The 18,505-nt window shown below is 42.9% G+C and overlaps 1 protein-coding gene across 2 annotated transcripts; it reads left to right on the forward strand.

Moving 5' to 3' along the window:
• Positions 1–11,220: 11,220 nt before the first annotated feature.
• LOC107278404 (probable serine/threonine-protein kinase SIS8) lies at positions 11,221–18,199 on the forward strand. 2 transcript variants are annotated; one of them, XM_015762019.3, is made up of 13 exons: positions 11,221–11,681; positions 12,413–12,839; positions 12,955–13,576; positions 14,464–14,504; positions 14,586–14,654; positions 14,970–15,070; positions 15,705–15,783; positions 16,360–16,458; positions 16,534–16,602; positions 16,731–16,780; positions 16,867–16,953; positions 17,436–17,530; positions 17,660–18,199. In XM_015762019.3, exons 1-12 carry the CDS (start codon positions 11,389–11,391, stop codon positions 17,509–17,511), a joined length of 2,013 nt encoding a protein of 670 aa, XP_015617505.1. In that variant the 5' UTR covers positions 11,221–11,388; the 3' UTR covers positions 17,512–17,530; positions 17,660–18,199. The 2 variants fall into 2 exon arrangements, with proteins under 2 accessions (XP_015617505.1, XP_015617504.1); XM_015762018.3 differs by having other exon boundaries at positions 16,872–16,953.
• The last annotated feature ends 306 nt before the right edge of the window (positions 18,200–18,505 follow it).

Raw genomic sequence — 18,505 nt, forward strand, 5'->3', positions numbered from 1 at the left:
TTTTTTTTGGCTAGCGGGAGAGAGGGTTTTGGAGAGAGATTAAGGGTTTATTATGGACACTTATGCAATTAGCCCCTTCACTGTTAATAAAATTTCATTTTGGCCTCTTTTTCTTAGCAAAATTTTATTCTTTATCATACACGAGTCTAGAGTCTAGATTAGTCGCGCCGGCCGCCACCTCTCTCCCTCTCCCACCACCGCCGTCCCCGCTCCGCCACCGGCCACCTCTCTTCCCCTCTGCCGCTACACCAGATCGAGAGAATCAGGAGAGAAGAGAAGAGAAAAAGAAAAGAAAGGAGAAATATGGGCCCATACCATTTTCTCTCATGTATATGTGGGGCTCGTATATTGATTTTAATTATTTTGCTGACTAGGATGCTACATCAGCGAAACCAGGCATCTATACTGTATCGGGACTTTTTTGAACGGTTATATATAGTTTAGTGGTATACATTTATGATATTACGGTTATAGGACCTCAACAGACTCGGGTAAAAGGACGGCCAGTGAACTTATTCCTAACGATAACTAGAGGTCTGTGTAAGGTGTAAGTTGCGAAGTACTAGTACATATTAGGCCTAATAGAAAGATTGAGGCCCTGGGATGGGCCGGGAACTACAAGGCCTGCAAGGAGCATGTAGTTTGGCTTTTCTGACCTATATATATTCAATAAATATTAAAGACTTGATGTGTTTTCTAACAATGAAAATGGTTTATATCTTTGGTATATATCTACCAATAGACACAAAATTAATGAGTCAAAAAATAAAAAAAATAAAAATACTACTCAAAGTTTTTTTAAATAATAGAAATGTTTTACATCTTATCTTACATATTGTGGTTGTACAACAACTTGCATAAAATGTAACATCTCTCTTCTTCTAGCTATAGGGCAAAGGGCATGACGGCTTGTAGCTGCCGGAGGGGCGATCGATCGATCGACTCAACGACGATATATATAACCCTAGCTATATCTCGATCTCTGGCTCCGTCGACGTGTATATATACGTTCGCCGACGACGGCGAGCGCCGCCGAAGTAGGCGTGAAAGATCCGGTCCAGGTGAGCCGCCGACGTCGCCGAGGCGACGGAGCACGCCAGCTGCCACCACCAACGGATCTCTGCTGGTAGTACTAGCAGCTGCGCCGGGGAAGAAGAAGAACTCGCGAGGGTCGCCGTGGCGGTGGGGCAGCAACCGACGGCGGCGCCGTCGTCGTTTCTCGCCTCAGACGTCGTCGTCGTCATGGAACCAGCTAGCTAGCTGCAGTGCCCGTACGTCGCCGGTGAGAATCAATTCTAAATTAATTTCTACTAGTAATCTAGGAGTATCTAGTAGTTAGCTTGGTGTGTCTATTATTCTGGGACTTGTATACTTTAATCGCAGTTTAATTATGTAGAGGTGAGCCGATCGATATTTCCTGGGTCTCAGTCTTTGATAGTTAGTGTAGGACTGTGAATCGACGATGATATCGATTCCGACTACGTATGTATATACTCGATCGGCCGATGAACGTATATACGTTGAGATATGAACGGGAGGCGAACCTTACCTCCCGCCACCGCGCCCTCCTCCCTTTCACTCCCTCCCCTCATCGTCATCGGAGCGCATCGCCGGAGAACTGAGCAGCCAGCTAGGAGGGCGGTGGCGAGGCCAATCCCCCCAGGGCGCCACGCCTCTGTGCGAGGAGGGCATCGAAGACGATGCAGGGTGGGCGCGGCGGATCCAACATCGTCGTGGACGGATCCGGTTACGCTGCATGTGGATCTGCCGCTGCCGCACTAGATCTGGTCAGAGCGGTCGACAGCAAGGATGTCAGCGTGGCGATGAGGCTGCGAGGGCAAAGGCAGCGAGAGACCCATGCAGCTGATGGCAAGGAGGCGCAGCTAGGGTGGCGCGGTGGTCGGGCGGCTAGCAGCTGGGCATCGACGTCATCTCCGTTGGAGCTGACGGTGGTGGTGGCACCGGCACCGGCATAGCTCGAGACCTCGGGCGGCGGCCGGATTCGACGAGGAAGGCCTGGTGACAGTGCGCAAGAGAGAGGCGGCAGAGGAAAAGGAGTTGGTGGCGGTGGTTCGTCTTCCTCATTGCTGGTCGGCACCCTATTCCTTTCTGGAGCTTCTCCCCTCCTTCGTGAGGAGTTTTTAGGTCGGGTTGAGGCAGTTGCTGGTCAACGAGGGAAGCTCAAGTTGCCGAACCAATGTCGTTCAGCCTCGAGTTCTACTTTGGCTGAACATGGCAAGAAGGCTAGCTAGCGGGTGGAGGGACGGAGAAGGCCTAGGCCAACTCTTAGGGGAGGAGTGGTAGGATAAAGCGAGCTGGTGGTAGGGTACTACGGCAAGTTCGGAAGTCGGCCAACGAAGGGACGCCGGTGCAGTATGGTGGAGACTACGCACGGCCAATGGGCCTGTTGGGGATGGGGAGCAGCCGGATCAGAACCAGACTGGAGTCGGTGTCTGCATGCCTATAAACTAAGGCTGTGTTTAGATCCAAAATTTGGATCCAAACTTCAGTCCTTTTCCATCATATCAACCTGTCATACACACACAACTTTTCAGTCACATCATCTTCAATTTCAACCAAAATCCAAACTTCCCCCTCAACTAAACACAGCCTAAACAGAGTCGGGCTCGCCCGACGCGACTGCATTGATTTTGGACTAGATTTTCACTTTTGGAGCTAATTTGGGTTACAGGGACAAGAGAGATTGGGATTTGGAGTAACGTCAACCTAAATGAGTACGTCTTGCACAAAGCTCTCTTTCGACAATATTTGCCTTTTCCCATTCATAAGTATTATAGACTTGGTGTGGTTTTTCTAAAAAATGAAAATGATTTACATCTTCATTATATATCTACCAACAGACACACAATTAGGGCTGTCAAAAAGCTTGAGGCTCGCGAGCTGCTCGAGCTCGGCTCGAGCTCCAGACGAGCCGAGCTTGAGCTTCCAACGAGCTTAGTAATATATGATTTTTGTTGTTATTTAATAAATTAGAAGGTCAAATATGTTATTTGTATATCTTATATTGACATCATATATTTATTTTATTCTTTTTTCCTCTTCTATTAATATGATGAACTAGAAATTAATTATTTTTTTAAAGATTATCTTTGAAATATATATTGTTTTACTTAAGATTCAAGCTCGGTAGCCGAGCTCAAGCCTAGGCAGACGAGCTCGCTCGAGCTCGGCTCGTTGACAGCCCTACACACAATCAATGAGTGAGTCGGAGAAAGATAAATAAAAAGACTCAAAACTTTTTAGATAATAGAAATGTTTTACATCTTATATTGTGGTTGCATGGATATAGTATAAGGTTACAATGCTTTTCGCGAATGCACAGAATAATTGCACGTCAATATATTAGAAGGAAAAGGGTTTTTTTTTACACAACACAATCCGCCATATAAGCCTATGCCAAAGGGTGAGAAGAAAAAACGAAAAAACAAAGGCTACAACTCGGTAAAAGAAAAAAAAACAACTGCTCCAATCAACGAGAGGGTGGGGACGAAGAACACACTACACTTACAAATGCAACAACGCGCATAAATGTAAGCAAATATTCTAGCTATAGCCCAAATTAAGGGCATGACGGCTAGCTTGTACTCCCTCTGTTTAAAAATGTTTGACATCGTTGACTTTTTAGTACGTATTTGACCATTCGTCTTATTTAAAAAATTTAAATAATTATTTATTCTTTTCACACTGGTGGAGAAAGGGTTATTACTACCGGTTCGTAACCCCCCTATAGTCCCGGTTTTCGAACCGGGACTACGAATCCGGGACTAAAGATCGCTATCTTTAGTCCCGGGTAAAAAAACCGGGAGTAAAAATCCATTTTTAGTCCCGGTTGGTGTTACCAACCGGGACTAAAGAGGCTAATCCGGTTGCTCTTTCCGGTTCCTCTTTATTATTTTATTTTCTTCATTATTTTTAAATATATTGATTTCACCCCATTCCATCCCCAAAATCCCAAATCAATCATCCTCAAATTGCCTCCAAATCCACAAATCGATCATCTCAAATACTCAAATACATCACAAAATCTTAAAAAAAAATTACATCACAACTTCTACAAAATTCATCACATATTCACATCACACACAAATCAAATACATCACACAACAATCTCAGATCCAATCAAATACATTCCCACAACAATCTCAGATTCTGCAAAAAAAAGAAAAAGAAAAAAAAAGGAGAAGACGCGCGGCGAGGCACCGCCGCCGCGCCGGCCGGCCGGCCGGCCCTCCGCGCCCCGCCGCCGCGCGGCCGCCCACCACCGCCGCGCCGGCCGGCCGGCCGGCCCTCCCTCCGTGCCCCGCCGCCAGCTGCCGCCGCACCGCCGTGCGGCCACCACCGCGCCGCCGTGCCGGCTAGCTGGCCCACCGTGCCCCGCCGCCGCGCCGGCCGGCCGGCCCTCCGCGCCCCGCCGCCGCGCGGCCGCCCACCACCGCCGCGCCGGCCGGCCGGCCGACCCTCCCTCCGCGCCCAGCCGCCAGCTGCCGCCGCACCGCCGTGCGGCCACCACCGCGCCGCCGTGCCGGCTAGCTGGCCCTCCGCGCCCCGCCAGCCACCGCCTCACCGCGCACCGCGCCGGCCAGCCGGCCCTCCGCGACCCGCTGCCCTCGCGCCGGCTTGGCAGTGGAGAGGAGAAGGAGAGGAGAAGAAGAGGAGAGGAATAGAGATAAGAATGAGAAGAGGAGATAAGGTTGAAGAGATGAGTTAAAAATGAGAGGAGGAGATAAGGTTAAGGAGGAGAGAGGAGTTAAAGGAGAGGAGGTCCGATCGTGCACACACGATTTTTACTCCCGGTTGGTTTTACCAACCGGGACTATAAATAGATCTTTAGTCCCGGTTGGTAACACCAACCGGGAGTAAAACGTATGGCGATCTTTTTTCCCGGTTGATGTTATCAACCGGGACTACAAATAGATCTTTAGTCTCGGTTGGTAACACCAACCGGTACTAAAGATTGAAAAGTATCCTGTAACTTTTAAACCGGGACTAAAGATATTTTTAGTCCCGGTTTTTAATACAACCGGGACTATTGTAAAATCTGGTTGACCGACCAAAGATGGTTTCTCCACCAGTGTCATATCATTTGATTCATTGTTAAATATACTTTCATGTACACATATAGTTTTACATATTTTACAAATTTTTTTAAATAAGATAAACGGTCAAATATATGCTAAAAAGTCAACGGTGTCAAACATTTTGAAACGGAGGGAGTAGCATGGATCAGCTGCCGGAGGGCGATCGACGAACGATATAACCCTATATCCGTCTGGCTCTAGCGACGACGTACGCACGACGGCGACGGCCAGCCGCGCCGGCGTCGAGGATCCGGCCCAGGTGATCGCCGCCGACGTCGTCGATGCGACGGAGCACGCGATCCGCCACCACCAACGGAACTCCGGTGGTAGTAGCAGCAGCGCGACCTGCGCCGGGGAAGAAGTACTCGCGAAGGTCGCCGCCGTGGCGGTGGCGGTGGTGGTGCGGCAACCGACGGCGGCGCTGCCGTTTCTCGCCGCGGACGTCGCCGTCGTCGTCATGGAACCTGCTAATTAAGCTGCAGTGCCCGTACCGTACGTCGTCGCCGGTGAGAATCAATTCTAGTAGTCTAGAGGTAGCTTGTTAATTTGTGTCTATAATATTCTTTGGAGCTTGTGTTTTAATTACAATTTATGATCCGATAATCGTGGATCCGAGTCTTAATTTGATAGTTTGTTAGTGTAGGACTCCGAATCGACGATGATATCGACTCCGACTGCGTACGTATATACTGACCGATGACTGGACCAGCTGGAAGGCTTATCAAAAGGAAAAAGTACACCGAAGGTCCCTCAACTTGTCATCGAGTTACAAAATAGTCCTTGAACCGCAAAACCGGATACAACACGTCCCTCAACTTACAAAACCAATGCAAATTACTAGGTCCCTCGGCGGTTTTTGACTCCGGTTTTATCTGACGTGACAGCTGACTCAGCGTGGGACCCACGTGGGTCCTACATGTCAGCCTCTTCTTCCCCTCCCTTTGTTGGATAGCCTCCATAGACCAAGTCCACATACCCCTCAGGCCTCGGCCTCTCACTCATGCTGCATAGAGAAGCACTCAAGCACCAGAGAGAGAGAGTCGACGGGCGACGACAGGGAATAGCCAGGGGACCAGGACCTAGTCGACGGCGGAGGAAGTAGATGGTAGAGGAGATCCGGCATCCGGCAGCGTGGTGAGCTTAAGCGACAGCGGCGCCACGAGCCCGCCGGCTATGGCAGCGAGACAGATTCCCCCGAGCGGCGATGGAGACAGTGGCGGACCTCTCCCTGGAGCAACGTGAGCGAAGGTGGATGCCGAGGCCGGCGTAGAGGGGATAGACCGGCGGGAGTCCGCGGTGGTCAGCGTGGAGGAGTCAGGGACGCGGAGGATGGCGCGGCGGCAACTCGGCAGGACCGGCAAGTGTGGTGGCCAGGCAGTCATCGGGCACCGGCTGACGGTCTAGGGACGTTGAGGTCGACCGGCCCGGGGACGTGCGCCACACCTGGGGCGAGGCCGCCCCGACGTCGCGGCTGGAGTCCAGCCATCGCCGAGTTCCCGTTGATCACATGATCACCTTTGCCACCGCGCCGTCACCTTGGGCAGCCTCCGCCGCGCCGCTCCCTGTCAGCGCTGACCCGCCTCCGCCGGTCATCTCCGCCACCAGCACTGGGGATCGACGAGGAGCCATGGCGGCGGGATTTGGCGCATGCGCTGTCGGCGACGGTGGTGGCGGCGGCGTGGGGGGAGGCCCTCCTGCTCCCACTCGTCGTCGCCGCCGCCTCCCCCACCGGCCTCCTCCCCTCACGCCGGCTGGGCTGCCAGTGAAAAGAAGAGGAGAGAGAGGAAGAGAGGTGGAGAAGGGAGGGGAAGAAGAGGCCGACATGCGGGACCCATGTGGGTCCCACGCTGAGTCAGCTGCCACGTCGAACAAAACCGGAGTCAAAAACCGCCGAGGACCTAGTTTGTACTGGTTTTGTGAGTTGAGGGATACGTTGTATCTGGTTTTGCGGTTCGAGGACGATTTTGTAACTCAATAGCAAGTTAAGGGACCTTGGGTGTACTTTTTCCTTATCAAAACGGCAAGGCCCAACTACGCGTGGGCTGTACGTGGCCCAGTACTCAAGCTAAACTCTTTCGAGACTCGATTATCATCATGGTTTAATTTCTTTCTTCTCTTATGCTAGCTCTGAATATTTTGGTTTTTATTTTTTGTTGTGAATATAGGTCTTACGCAATCATTTGATTTTCGTAGATGATCATATTTTGGATAATTATATATGTCAGGTTTAATTATCCATCGAAACAACCATATGCATACTTACGCTTACTTTTGGCTCTGGGAGATGATCAAATAGATGCTGACATTTGATGCATGTCTAGATATATAGGAGTAAAGTTTCATCCAGCCGCTAACTATAAACACTTAGTACCTTTATAAGGTAGATAAGAATATGAGATAAGTACACATAGCGTGTACTTTGGCTTTGTGTTAGTTAATTGCGTTTACGCGACAGATCATCGGTCATTGTCGACTCTCAACTTAATTTTAGTCCGACGAAATTATTGGCAAGTTGCAGCCTGATGTCGACATGAGAGGCCAAAACTATATTATTAAACTGGTGGTCAGCAGCTGTGTGATGTGTTCGTTTTCCAGGGCGTTTATTACGTCGCCCTCACTTTCTTCACAACAGTTGAACTTTTGTTTGTGTGGCTAATTATTATTAGTATTTCCTTTAAAATTATAATTATAATGATGGATGATAAACTTGTGGGTCAAAAAGACGCCTAAAGTCCACTGTAAATGGAGTAAATATAAATACTAGCTATCAATGGTTTTTAATAGGTAATTAAATTTCAATTTGTGCTGATAGTGTCTGCTTCATATGCTTCCTAGCTAGCTAGTTTTCTCATAATTAGTTTTGCTAGTAGTTTTATAATTCTTCCTTTTCTGCTTCAGAGGATATACTCCTAAATATTTATGCTTTCTTTTTAGAACTCACGTGTGGCTGACTAAAGTATCTCCTGTTGACTGAAAGTGACCTTTTTCTGCTCAAAGAGCATAAATTTCTTTAGAAAAAGGAGGAGGAATATAATTCTTTTTTTTTGGACCATGGAGGAGGAATATAATTCTTTTTTTGTGGACCATGGAGGAGGAGGAATATACAGAACTCATTATATATTATCTATAACTAAAGTGACTTATATATATTCTGACGTACTTATTATATATGCAGAGAGAAAGAAATATGGGATTCATATCCATAACTGACATGACTTATGCTAGCTCTGAGGTACAAATAACAGAAGATTTCGACCTTGCAAGTTGAGAAGAATAAGACTTTTCGATCGACTACTGTTTCATATTCCATATGAAAATAGTTAAGGTTGGGTCAATAATGCTACAAACAAGAGGTTTGAAAACACAAAACGTACGAGCACCAAACTATGACTTCTGAGAGACCAAGTTAATTGCATGCTGTATGGCCATATTTCAGAGAAACGCACGGACTTTTTAAAAAAAGCACCGGGAAAATGTAACAATATCAGAAATATGAATATTTTGATTATACTTAAAATATGGTCAACAATTTTTATTTCCATTGAGCCTTTGACAATGTCTATTTTGATCAGACGCATCATGTTGTTTTCAACATGCAAATTTGACCAATGCTTTTATGTGAATTCGCTCACTCAATTAAAAAAATATAAAGTTGATTTATAACAATATATTTCATTATAATAAATCTAGTATTAAATTTAAAATTTACTAGAAAAAATGCCCGTGCGTTGCAACGGGTGAAATCTATTTTAATCTTATTATTGTCATATGGTTTTAGTTAAGATGAAATTCACTGTGAGAGTTCGCTTGGATATATATTTTTTTAGAAAATCATAAGCTACAGTTAGGAGTCCGATCGTCTCAAGTTAGTATGTGAGTTTTTTTAATCAGATTCTTATATGATTTCTTCTGTATTACCAAAAATGAACGATCTAAACACCGATTCAAATACGAATATGTATTTCCAAAAGCAAACGAACTTAAAAACCGGCTCATACACGAATGATATAGTAGAGATATAGCCATTCTGAATACTTCATATAGGTCAAATTCTAGTATTTTGCATCATCCATCCTAAAATACAAACAATTATGGTATTTTGCATGAAAATTAAGATAAATTGGTCAAATTAAATTAGAGGTACTTGTGATTGGTTCATATGAAGAAGTAGGAAAAGAATCTAAATGAGAAATAATTACGATTAGTTAAGATAAAAGAATAGTTAAAAGAATTACTTGGATATTTTAGACAAATGCCAACACTAAAAGAAGATCTATTTTAAGACAAAAGAGAATATATATAGTTTTAAACATTTCTATGCTTTTTCACTTACACATACAGAAGACAACAAAGTGGCAGACCGCAGGCGAACAAATCGATCGGTTGGTTATGTGAAAACAAAACGAGAGTCACAGCAACTGCGCCCGGATTTGCGTGCGTTTGGACAGACAGACAGATAGACACACGAGATCCATCGAGTAGCTGCTGCCGACAGGCAGCCCAATGTACTGTTCATAAGAGCAAGTTTAATAGCATAGCCAACTAATAGCTCCAATTCATCTATAGCCAACCTAATAGCTTATTTATACAATAGTTACATACTACACTATTAATATCTGGTCTCACTTATCATACACACAGTGTGTCTTGGAGTCCGTGCTACATCTGGCAACAAATCTGTAGCCCGCTGCTCTTCTCTCTTATTATTTATCTCTTTAAAATATATTTACAGCTGGTTTATAGCCCGCTATTGTAACTTCTCTAAGGTGAGGTGTCGAGAGGAGAGGAGAAACAAAGTTTTGGGTTCCAAGGAGGAGGCAACTTGCACTGCAAATCTTCAATGCAGACAAAAAAACACAGTGCCACAGCCACAGATCCTATTCCTAGACAGAGGGTCAGGTGTATTACAAACATCCATAAAAAACAGTTTCGGACTTTTCAGGCCGGATCGAAAATCATAAGCCGTTTATAATTTTTAAGTTCACAAAACTCATATTGAATTTTAATACTCTTTTTTTACAAAGTTTGTTTTTTATTGTTTCTTTTTCGTTTATCAATGATTTTTATGAAATCTGAATATACAACTCTCCTCGTATTTGCGAGAAAGTGTCTGAATGGTTGAGCTCAACTAATAAACCATAAAAATATAAATAAAACATTAAAAATTTTATATGTGTATAATTTATGTTTTAAAAGCTAACGTTGAAAAATATACTATTCTGAAAAAAAGCCCCAAAATCAACTTTCCAAAAATTTCATTTTGGCTACAGCTAATAAACCAACAAACATGAAAATGATTTATCATCAATTTTGTATATGGAGTTAGTAATATCACACCGAGCGAGTACATATATAACTTAAAACCAATATAGTGGATAATGGATATACCAGATACGAGGAGAAAATTCAGATAAGTGTAGTGTGGTGCAAAGGTGCAGTGAGCATTCAACACAGATGTGGCCTAAAAAACCGGTCAGAACTCACCAAGTTCCCACCAACACAAGCACATGAAGAAAAAGGGCAGCCACAGCTGATGCCAATCAACATCACATCCAGCCAAAAAGGAGCACTTTTCTAAATAGGAGTATATACTACCAAGAGCAGCAATAATCTCCAAAAGATCATCTCTAGGAGTAGTTGAATTCTTCTGAACCCCAATATTCTAATGCCAAATATTCAGAGGCCACTTAATCAGGCAAGGAGAGTTTAGTCAGGGTGTGTCAATAGATCAACGGCTTTCCCAAGTTGGTGATGGTGACTGCAACAATTGGGGCAGATTGATGGAGACAGATGGTGAGAAGGCAGAAGCTATCCCTGTTTGAGATCATCCCTGCACCAAAAATCCAACTCATAAAGAAATTCATATTTTGCAAGTGAAATTGTGGGAACAAAAGGAAAAAAAGCCCAAAGCCAAAAGCCAAAGCCAAAGGCAAGACAGATTGTGACAGATTCCATATATTGTTTTGATTGTTTGCTCCTATCTCTAAGGAACTCTCCAACCTGAAAGGATTCCAACTTGAAACCAAAGCTTGCTGCTTCTTTTCTCTCATTTGTCTGAAATTCATCCATTTTTTCAGTAGACAAGGCAAGAAAAGGCAAGTTGTGCAAAGTTTTGTTCTTCAGATTAGCTTGGAGGCAGGCAAAAGAAAAAAATAAGGCGCCAAACTTTGTGTGCTCCTGGATCATAGGAAGAAATATCCAAGAGATTGGTAAAAAAAGGCGCCATTTTTGAGAGAAAGGCGTCTCCTTGCGATCAAGCTGGTGATGTGATCGAAGAGTAGAGGCGGCGATGGAGGCGGCGGAGCTGGTGAAGAAGATACGGGAGCTGGAGGAGGGCCAGGCCGAGCTCAAGCGGGAGATATCCAGGATCGTGCCGGAGCGCGGCGGCGCGCGGCGGCCGCCGACGCTGCCCGCGCAGCAGAGGCGCACCGCGCTCCCGCAGGCGGCGGCGGCGGCGCCGTCGTCGCGGCTCCTGCAGCGCGTGGGCCGCGCCGGACTCCCCGACCGGCACTACGTCAGGATCCTGCACTCGCTGGGGCAGGCCGTGCACGTCATCTCCCTCGACGGCAAGCTCATGTATTGGTGAGCCTTTGTTGCTTGTTTTCTTGCTCATCAAGTGCTTGACGAAATGCTAGACTAGTTTGATGCAGAGGGTTGAAGCGAAATTTACTGAAATTAGTTTGACGGTTGAGCTGTAGTTCGTGCAATCTTGCTGCTGGGAATGGTGTATTAGTGCGGTATTCCTGGCTAATGTGATGGTACCTGCATTATGACGGTGTATAGAGAAAAATGGAGGTTTAGTGGGATGAACTCTGTTGCTAAATTCAGAATGGAGAAATACTTTTCTGTAGATGCCAGGTCTTTAATTTCAGTGACATCCTCTAGAGTTTTATTAAATTAGATAATGAGTATGGAAGTAAATTAATAGTGGAATAATTGATCAAGTGCCTACTGTGAATAGCTATGAGTGCAAGCAACTCCAAGTATCTATTCCTTCTTGTATTACTGTACAGAGAATTGCACTTGTTTTCTGGAAAAACTATTAGAATGTATGGTGCAGGACCTGAAGAGACATGTTGCAAGAATAATGGTTGTAGTTTCCTATTTCCTTATATGAATATACATCTGGAATACTTTTAAGGTAACTAAATACATAGCATTGTTCAATGCATGTAACTATATCAGATCTCATGCACAATCTTATCATTAACCTGCCTCAGCAGGCATGTTTGCTCTAAATTTCATTTTACCACAGTTTGATGCAACAAGTACAACATTCCTTACCAGATATTTCTATTTTTACTTCAACCCAGGAACCGGTACGCGGAGCATCTGTACGGCTATTCTGTTCCTGAAGCAGTTGGTCAGGATGCCCTTGAATTAATTGTTCATCCTAGTGACTATGGTGCAGCAAACGACATCATACAGAATATATTCATGGGGAAGTGTTGGAGAGGGAAATTTCCAGTTAAACACAAGTCAGGGGAGCGTTTCAACATCGTCGCCAGTAACACGCCTTTGTATGATGATGATGGTAGCTTGGTAGGCCTCATCTGTCTCTCAACTGATACGCGGACATTGGAGGAGATACTTGGCCATTCAACCTCAGGGAAAGTGTATCCGAGTTCAGCAAAGCCGCGCGTTCAACTCAATGGGTCCAAAAGTGGTTTGCTAAACAAAGTTTCTTGTGACTCCCAGCAACCTCTTCAATCTGCTATCACCTCCAGGATAACAAATTTGGTAAGTCATACCTCTGAGCAAACAAAATAATTGACTATAATAGAAAGTCTCTTCTGGTATTTCTTCATGATTTATTTTGTAGTGTATACTTTGATTTTTAGAGTAACAAACACAGGCTACCAGGGTTACAAATAGAGTTCGCTCTCGGGTCAAGACGGGTCAGAATTGCGATGATCAGTTCGGTGGTGCCTGTGAGAGCCATTATTCTGAACATGATGCCAGAGAAGAGCAGACATCTAGTGAAGGAAGCACCCCAAGTGGGGATGTTCTTCATGGGGCCTTTGTTAGTGAAGACAATTACTCTGGGAAGTCAAGCAAAACAAACAGTGATGACTCAGGAGAAGGAAAACTGGGGCTTCACAAAATTCTTAGCTCAACAGCAGAGGCACTGTGGGCCAACAGGGGAATTCCATGGCCTTGGAGAGGTCATGGAAATGATGATGCTGGGAAGAATCGAACGAACTTGCCACAGTTCCATGAAATTCAAGAGAATGGACAGAGCCATAAGGAAGTTCCAGAGCCAATCATACTACCAGACTGCCAAGATACTGAATTTGTCCAGGAAGTCAAATATGAGGTTTCAGGTTCCTGGTGGTCTTTCAATGCCAGCACAAGTAGTATGAGCAGTACTGGAAGCACTAATAGCAGTGCTATCGAGAGAGCAGATCGTGAAGCAGACTGCCTGGATTTTGAAATTCTGTGGGAAGACCTGGCAATTGGAGAACAAGTTGGTCAAGGTAGTTATTTCTCACTTGGTAAATTTTCTGTGTACACATGTAGAAACACATTTACTTCAACACATTCGTACTCAAGCATAATCACTTTAGTTGGTTTCATGATCTCTCAATGGTCATGGTACCATGACTAGTCTTGCATATCAAGACAGGCTACACGGATGGCACTTTGCCTCCATATGGTTTTTTTTCGATAATGGAAGCTTTATTAAAACTCAGTCAAATACACCAAGATGATACATTTCAACTGAGCCCACTCCCGGCCTCTGCATAAAATGCACACAACCACACACAAAGAAAGACCTATGAAGACCCCTCTCACAAAACAGAAATATTAGTGGCTATCAATCCGTAGACTAGATCGCCAACCATGCTCCTGGGTAAAAAAAACTCCTGTGCCACCTTGTCCAAACGTCGCGATACCACCACAATAGTATCCTGAAGACCCGGTTTGTGGAGGATAGCTCAGGTGCGAAGCCACCGGGTGACTAAAGTAATAACCTCTAGATCGTGAATTCCAAGCCCACCTTAATCTTTGGGACGACAAATAATGTCCCACTTAGCAAGCCGATATTTTTTCTTATGTCCATCCCCTTGCCAATAGAACCTAGATCGAAAGTAGTCAAGTTTCTTACATACCCCGCTAGGTATTGCAAGGAAAGACATCATATACATTTGTTCTCCAAAGAGCAAATGTATATAGCCTCCATATGGTTATATCTGAAAGTTAATGGAACTTCCTTTTGTTTACTTACGAATGTTCATGTGCATAATTAGAAAAAAAATGAGGGAGAAATAATCTATTAATTGCCTGAATTGCCTGCTATATGCATACGGGCACTGTTCTGTTTTTCTAATAGATATACTTCTTTCCATGTTTGACCAAACAGGTTCTTGTGGAACAGTGTATCATGCTCTGTGGTATGGTTCGGTATGTATGCCCCATTATGTGATTATTGAAGTAACAGTTAACAATAAATCCTGAATATTTATCATGTCCTACTCCTTGTAGGATGTGGCAGTTAAAGTATTCTCCAAATATGAATACTCAGAAGACATGATACTCACCTTCAGGCAAGAGGTAGATATTTACTGTCCTATTGAGTCAAATAATTAGGACTGCAATTTCTTTTTCAGATTGCACACACTAGAGTTCACAGGGCTCATAGTAGTTATGTCTTTCTTTTTTTCTATGTATTGACACGGTCATATAGACAAACATGAAAAATAAGGGTGAGCTGCTGAGAGACAGAATATTTTTTTTATCTTGTGAATTGTTTTAGGCCGTAATGCCATAGAGATCAATAATATGCTCTTAGCTTTGTTTATCCTATTATTATGATTTATAATCTGTAATTATATACATAGCCCATATTTCCATCTTTCATTTGTCTAGGTAGCATTGATGAAGAAACTACGCCACCCCAATGTGATACTCTTCATGGGTGCAGTTGCGTCTCTCCAACGACTTTGCATTGTTACGGAGTTTCTGCCACGGTATGCTTCATATCTCCTTCGACTGAAAGAATCAAGACACTGTAAAAAATTGTGTACATATTTCCCTCTGGTTGTGAATTTCTTCTTTATTGTTGTAAGAGAGGGTGTGTATTTTGAAAAAGGTATATGGCTTAATTATGATGATACAGATAACAGCAAAATTTAAATATTTATTGAGGATTCTCGATGATCTATGTCACAGTATGAAATCTAAGTAGTACCCAACATTTGTTTTTTTGTTTCCACTCTTCGCAAGCCAGGGTGATTTGAAGGACACTTTCCTGTTTAAGAAGTTAACATCTAAGACTGAACTTTCCTGTATACATATATTTTGAAAAGCTCTGTAAAATTTCCAATCCATAGATTATGTACCTGTGAGATGATTGGAGTGGGGCCATAAAATGATGAACCTGAAGTCTTGATGGTTACAGACATAGTGATGTATAATGTATTATTAACATTAGTTGTGTAGTAAGTGAACCTTTTCTTTATGGAACTTGAAGTATTACTGCGGATTTACTTGTGTTATTCTTATGTAATTGTTTCTATGCTCATAAGAGGCCAAAGCTTTCTTTCTTCTTTCTTTTTTTTGCCTACCTTTACTTTACACCAAAAACTGTACCACATAATGCAGAGGGAGTTTGTTTCGCTTACTTCAAAAGAATGCTGGCAAGCTGGATCCAAGACGGCGAGTTCACATGGCTATAGACATTGTGAGTGCATTTTCTCTTAAAAGCTCGTTCTAAAAATGGCCAGTACATTATGTTCTGCGGAACATCTGTGGCATGAGCAGATTGTAACAAAAACTGGATGAACATTCTTCACCTGAAGAAATCAAGAGAAGTTTTTTACTGTTATGGAATTATTTTCACAAATGTGTAGAAAAAAAAGCTGAATTGTGTGTGACTAAACCATGTCTTTAAGATTCAGCATGTGAAATGATGAAATGCAAAAAATAAAATGATATCATATATGTTCCATCTAACAAAGTTGCTTCTTCTATTTCCCCGCAAAAAAGGCTGCTTGTTCTATATTATACATTCCATTACTATGATTTAACTGAGGATTCTATCACTGAAATCCAATCAATAATTGAACTGATATGATTATGATGTGAATTATTGTTGTTCCAACCAACTTTTGTATCATTCTTATTCTTGTTGAGGCTTTGGAACTACAGGAATAATATATTGTGACTCCAAATTTTGTTCAATAATTACATATTTTGCCTGTGTAGAAACTTCGATTACCATGTTGTGTTTCAGAACATAACTTATATATTTCTGCAGGCAAGAGGCATGAATTATCTCCACAATTCCAGCCCACCTATTGTCCATCGTGATTTAAAATCATCAAACCTTTTGGTCGATAAGAACTGGACTGTTAAGGTAAATCCGAAAGTTAGTTCTTTCTTCATATCTTTTATGTATTAATTATCTTCTCATTGTTTTTAATTTTATCAGGTTGCGGACTTTGGTCTTTCACGTCTCAAACTCGAAACATTTCTGACAACAAAAACTGGAAAAGGAACAGTAAGTGCAAGCAAGCTCTACTTAATTTCACATGGATTCTCCGGACTGACAAGACTTAGATAAATTTTAAATTTGTGCTAATGTTTTCTGTTTATTGCAAAATATCTTGTTTTTGTTTTGATATTCAGCCACAATGGATGGCTCCAGAGGTATTACGTAATGAACCTTCAAATGAAAAGTAAGTTCACCGTTCAGAATTGCTCAACATAATTTCTCTGACTATCCATAGGTGGTTTGCTCAATTTTGTTTTCCTTTTCATAAAGCATAGGTCTGATGTGTACAGCTACGGAGTTATCCTATGGGAAATTGCTACTCAGAAGATACCATGGGATAATCTCAATACAATGCAGGTACATTTTGGCAATGTATTTGTCTGTTGGTTAGTTTATTCATCAGAGTTTTTTTATCATATTATTCGTTGAAAAACTATGCAGTTGTGAATTCGATAGCATAATTTACTTATAGCATATAAAAAAAGCAAACCTCAATAATATAATTGTGTACTGGTGGTGATATTAGGACTTAACAGCCGTTTGCAAGTTGCAACAACATATATCTTTCATCATGTGTTTGGGTGCACTGGTCATTGTCTAAATTTATCTGCACATAGTTTTCCTGTTTCAGACTATGCTTGTCAGTTTGCTGTTGCTAAAAAAAAAAGACCATATTATCTTGTCAAAATGGTCCTCATTGTCAGGATAGGATAGGAGAAGTCCATAAATACCATCTCTGCAATTTATACATAAGTATTAGCAATGTGTCTAATTGAACTGTTGGTAAAGCATTACTAGAACATGAAAGATTCCTAACAGTGTGATCCCAAATGTTGCAGGTTGTTGGAGCAGTGGGGTTCATGGACCACAGGTTGGACATTCCAAGCGATGTTGATCCTCATTGGGCGTCGATGATCGAGAGTTGCTGGGACAGGTGCACATACTATATATATTTTTTCGACATTTCAACATACTACTTCTTTGCAAATTCCGAAGAAACAACTGTTCTCAATGTAAAACAACTGATCCTAGTATTCAACAAACCTATCCTTTCTGCGAGCAGTGACCCGCAGCGTCGCCCTTCGTTCCAAGAACTGCTAGATCAGCTCCGAGATCTGCAGAAGCAATACAACTTGCAGGCTCAACTGCAGCGAACTGCAGCTGCCAAGATGAGTGTTGACGATTGCTAACTTCAAAATCTGAATGGTCCATGTTCAGCTTGTTGCCAATATGAGGTCCCAGCAGGCCAGCAAAATGGGATTCGTTAGGAGTCCAGTCTAACCAAAAAGGGTTCTGAATTCTGAACATTTTGCTACTTTTCTGAAGAAGCTGTGGCAGCAATTGAGTTTGTGCCAGAAAAAGATGGTGCATTCGATCTGAAGCCTGAAGCTCTGCAACTGCAATTCAATCAATCTTCCAGCAGTGATGACCGATGAAATTTCGGCAGTCATCGAATACAATGCTGTATTCACCCTATTAACCATGTACATGATTTTTTTTAAAAAGAAAAGGTTGTTGTTGGTATTCTGCAATGTACTAGTACTTGAGATTATCGCCGAGTTAATCAGTGTCAGAAAAAAAGAAAAGAAAATTCACAGAGCAAGTGATCAATGCTGTCAATTATAGAGGGAGTATGTTACGTGTCAAATACTTTAACATTCGAAATTCTAAACTCTAAGGTATCCAAAATGATAGAGCACGGGGAATTTACTATCTCGCAATAATTACATATAATTACCCTTCAAAAATAACAACAATAAGGTGAAAGCATTGATACGATGGTGGAGTCGTGGGGTGCATAACTTCTTTCACCAAGTTCAAATCCTGGTGCCTATAAATATTACGTACTCTATATAAGTGGACTTTCAATATTGAGAAAATTTGATTCATAGCATAGGAAAAAAAGCGG

Source organism: Oryza sativa, chromosome 11 (assembly GCF_034140825.1).
Source record: "Oryza sativa Japonica Group chromosome 11, ASM3414082v1".
NCBI classification, from domain to species: domain Eukaryota; kingdom Viridiplantae; phylum Streptophyta; class Magnoliopsida; order Poales; family Poaceae; genus Oryza; species Oryza sativa.

Excerpts from the sequence above, each read along its gene's own strand:
- LOC107278404 (XM_015762018.3), top strand. The coding sequence starts at position 11,389 with ATGGAGGCGGCGGAGCTGGTGAAGAAGATACGGGAGCTGGAGGAGGGC. Across the intron at positions 16,781-16,871 it reads AATGAACCTTCAAATGAAAA|GTCTGATGTGTACAGCTACG; the intron begins GTAAGTTCACCG and ends CATAAAGCATAG. Across the intron at positions 16,954-17,435 it reads ATAATCTCAATACAATGCAG|GTTGTTGGAGCAGTGGGGTT; the intron begins GTACATTTTGGC and ends CAAATGTTGCAG.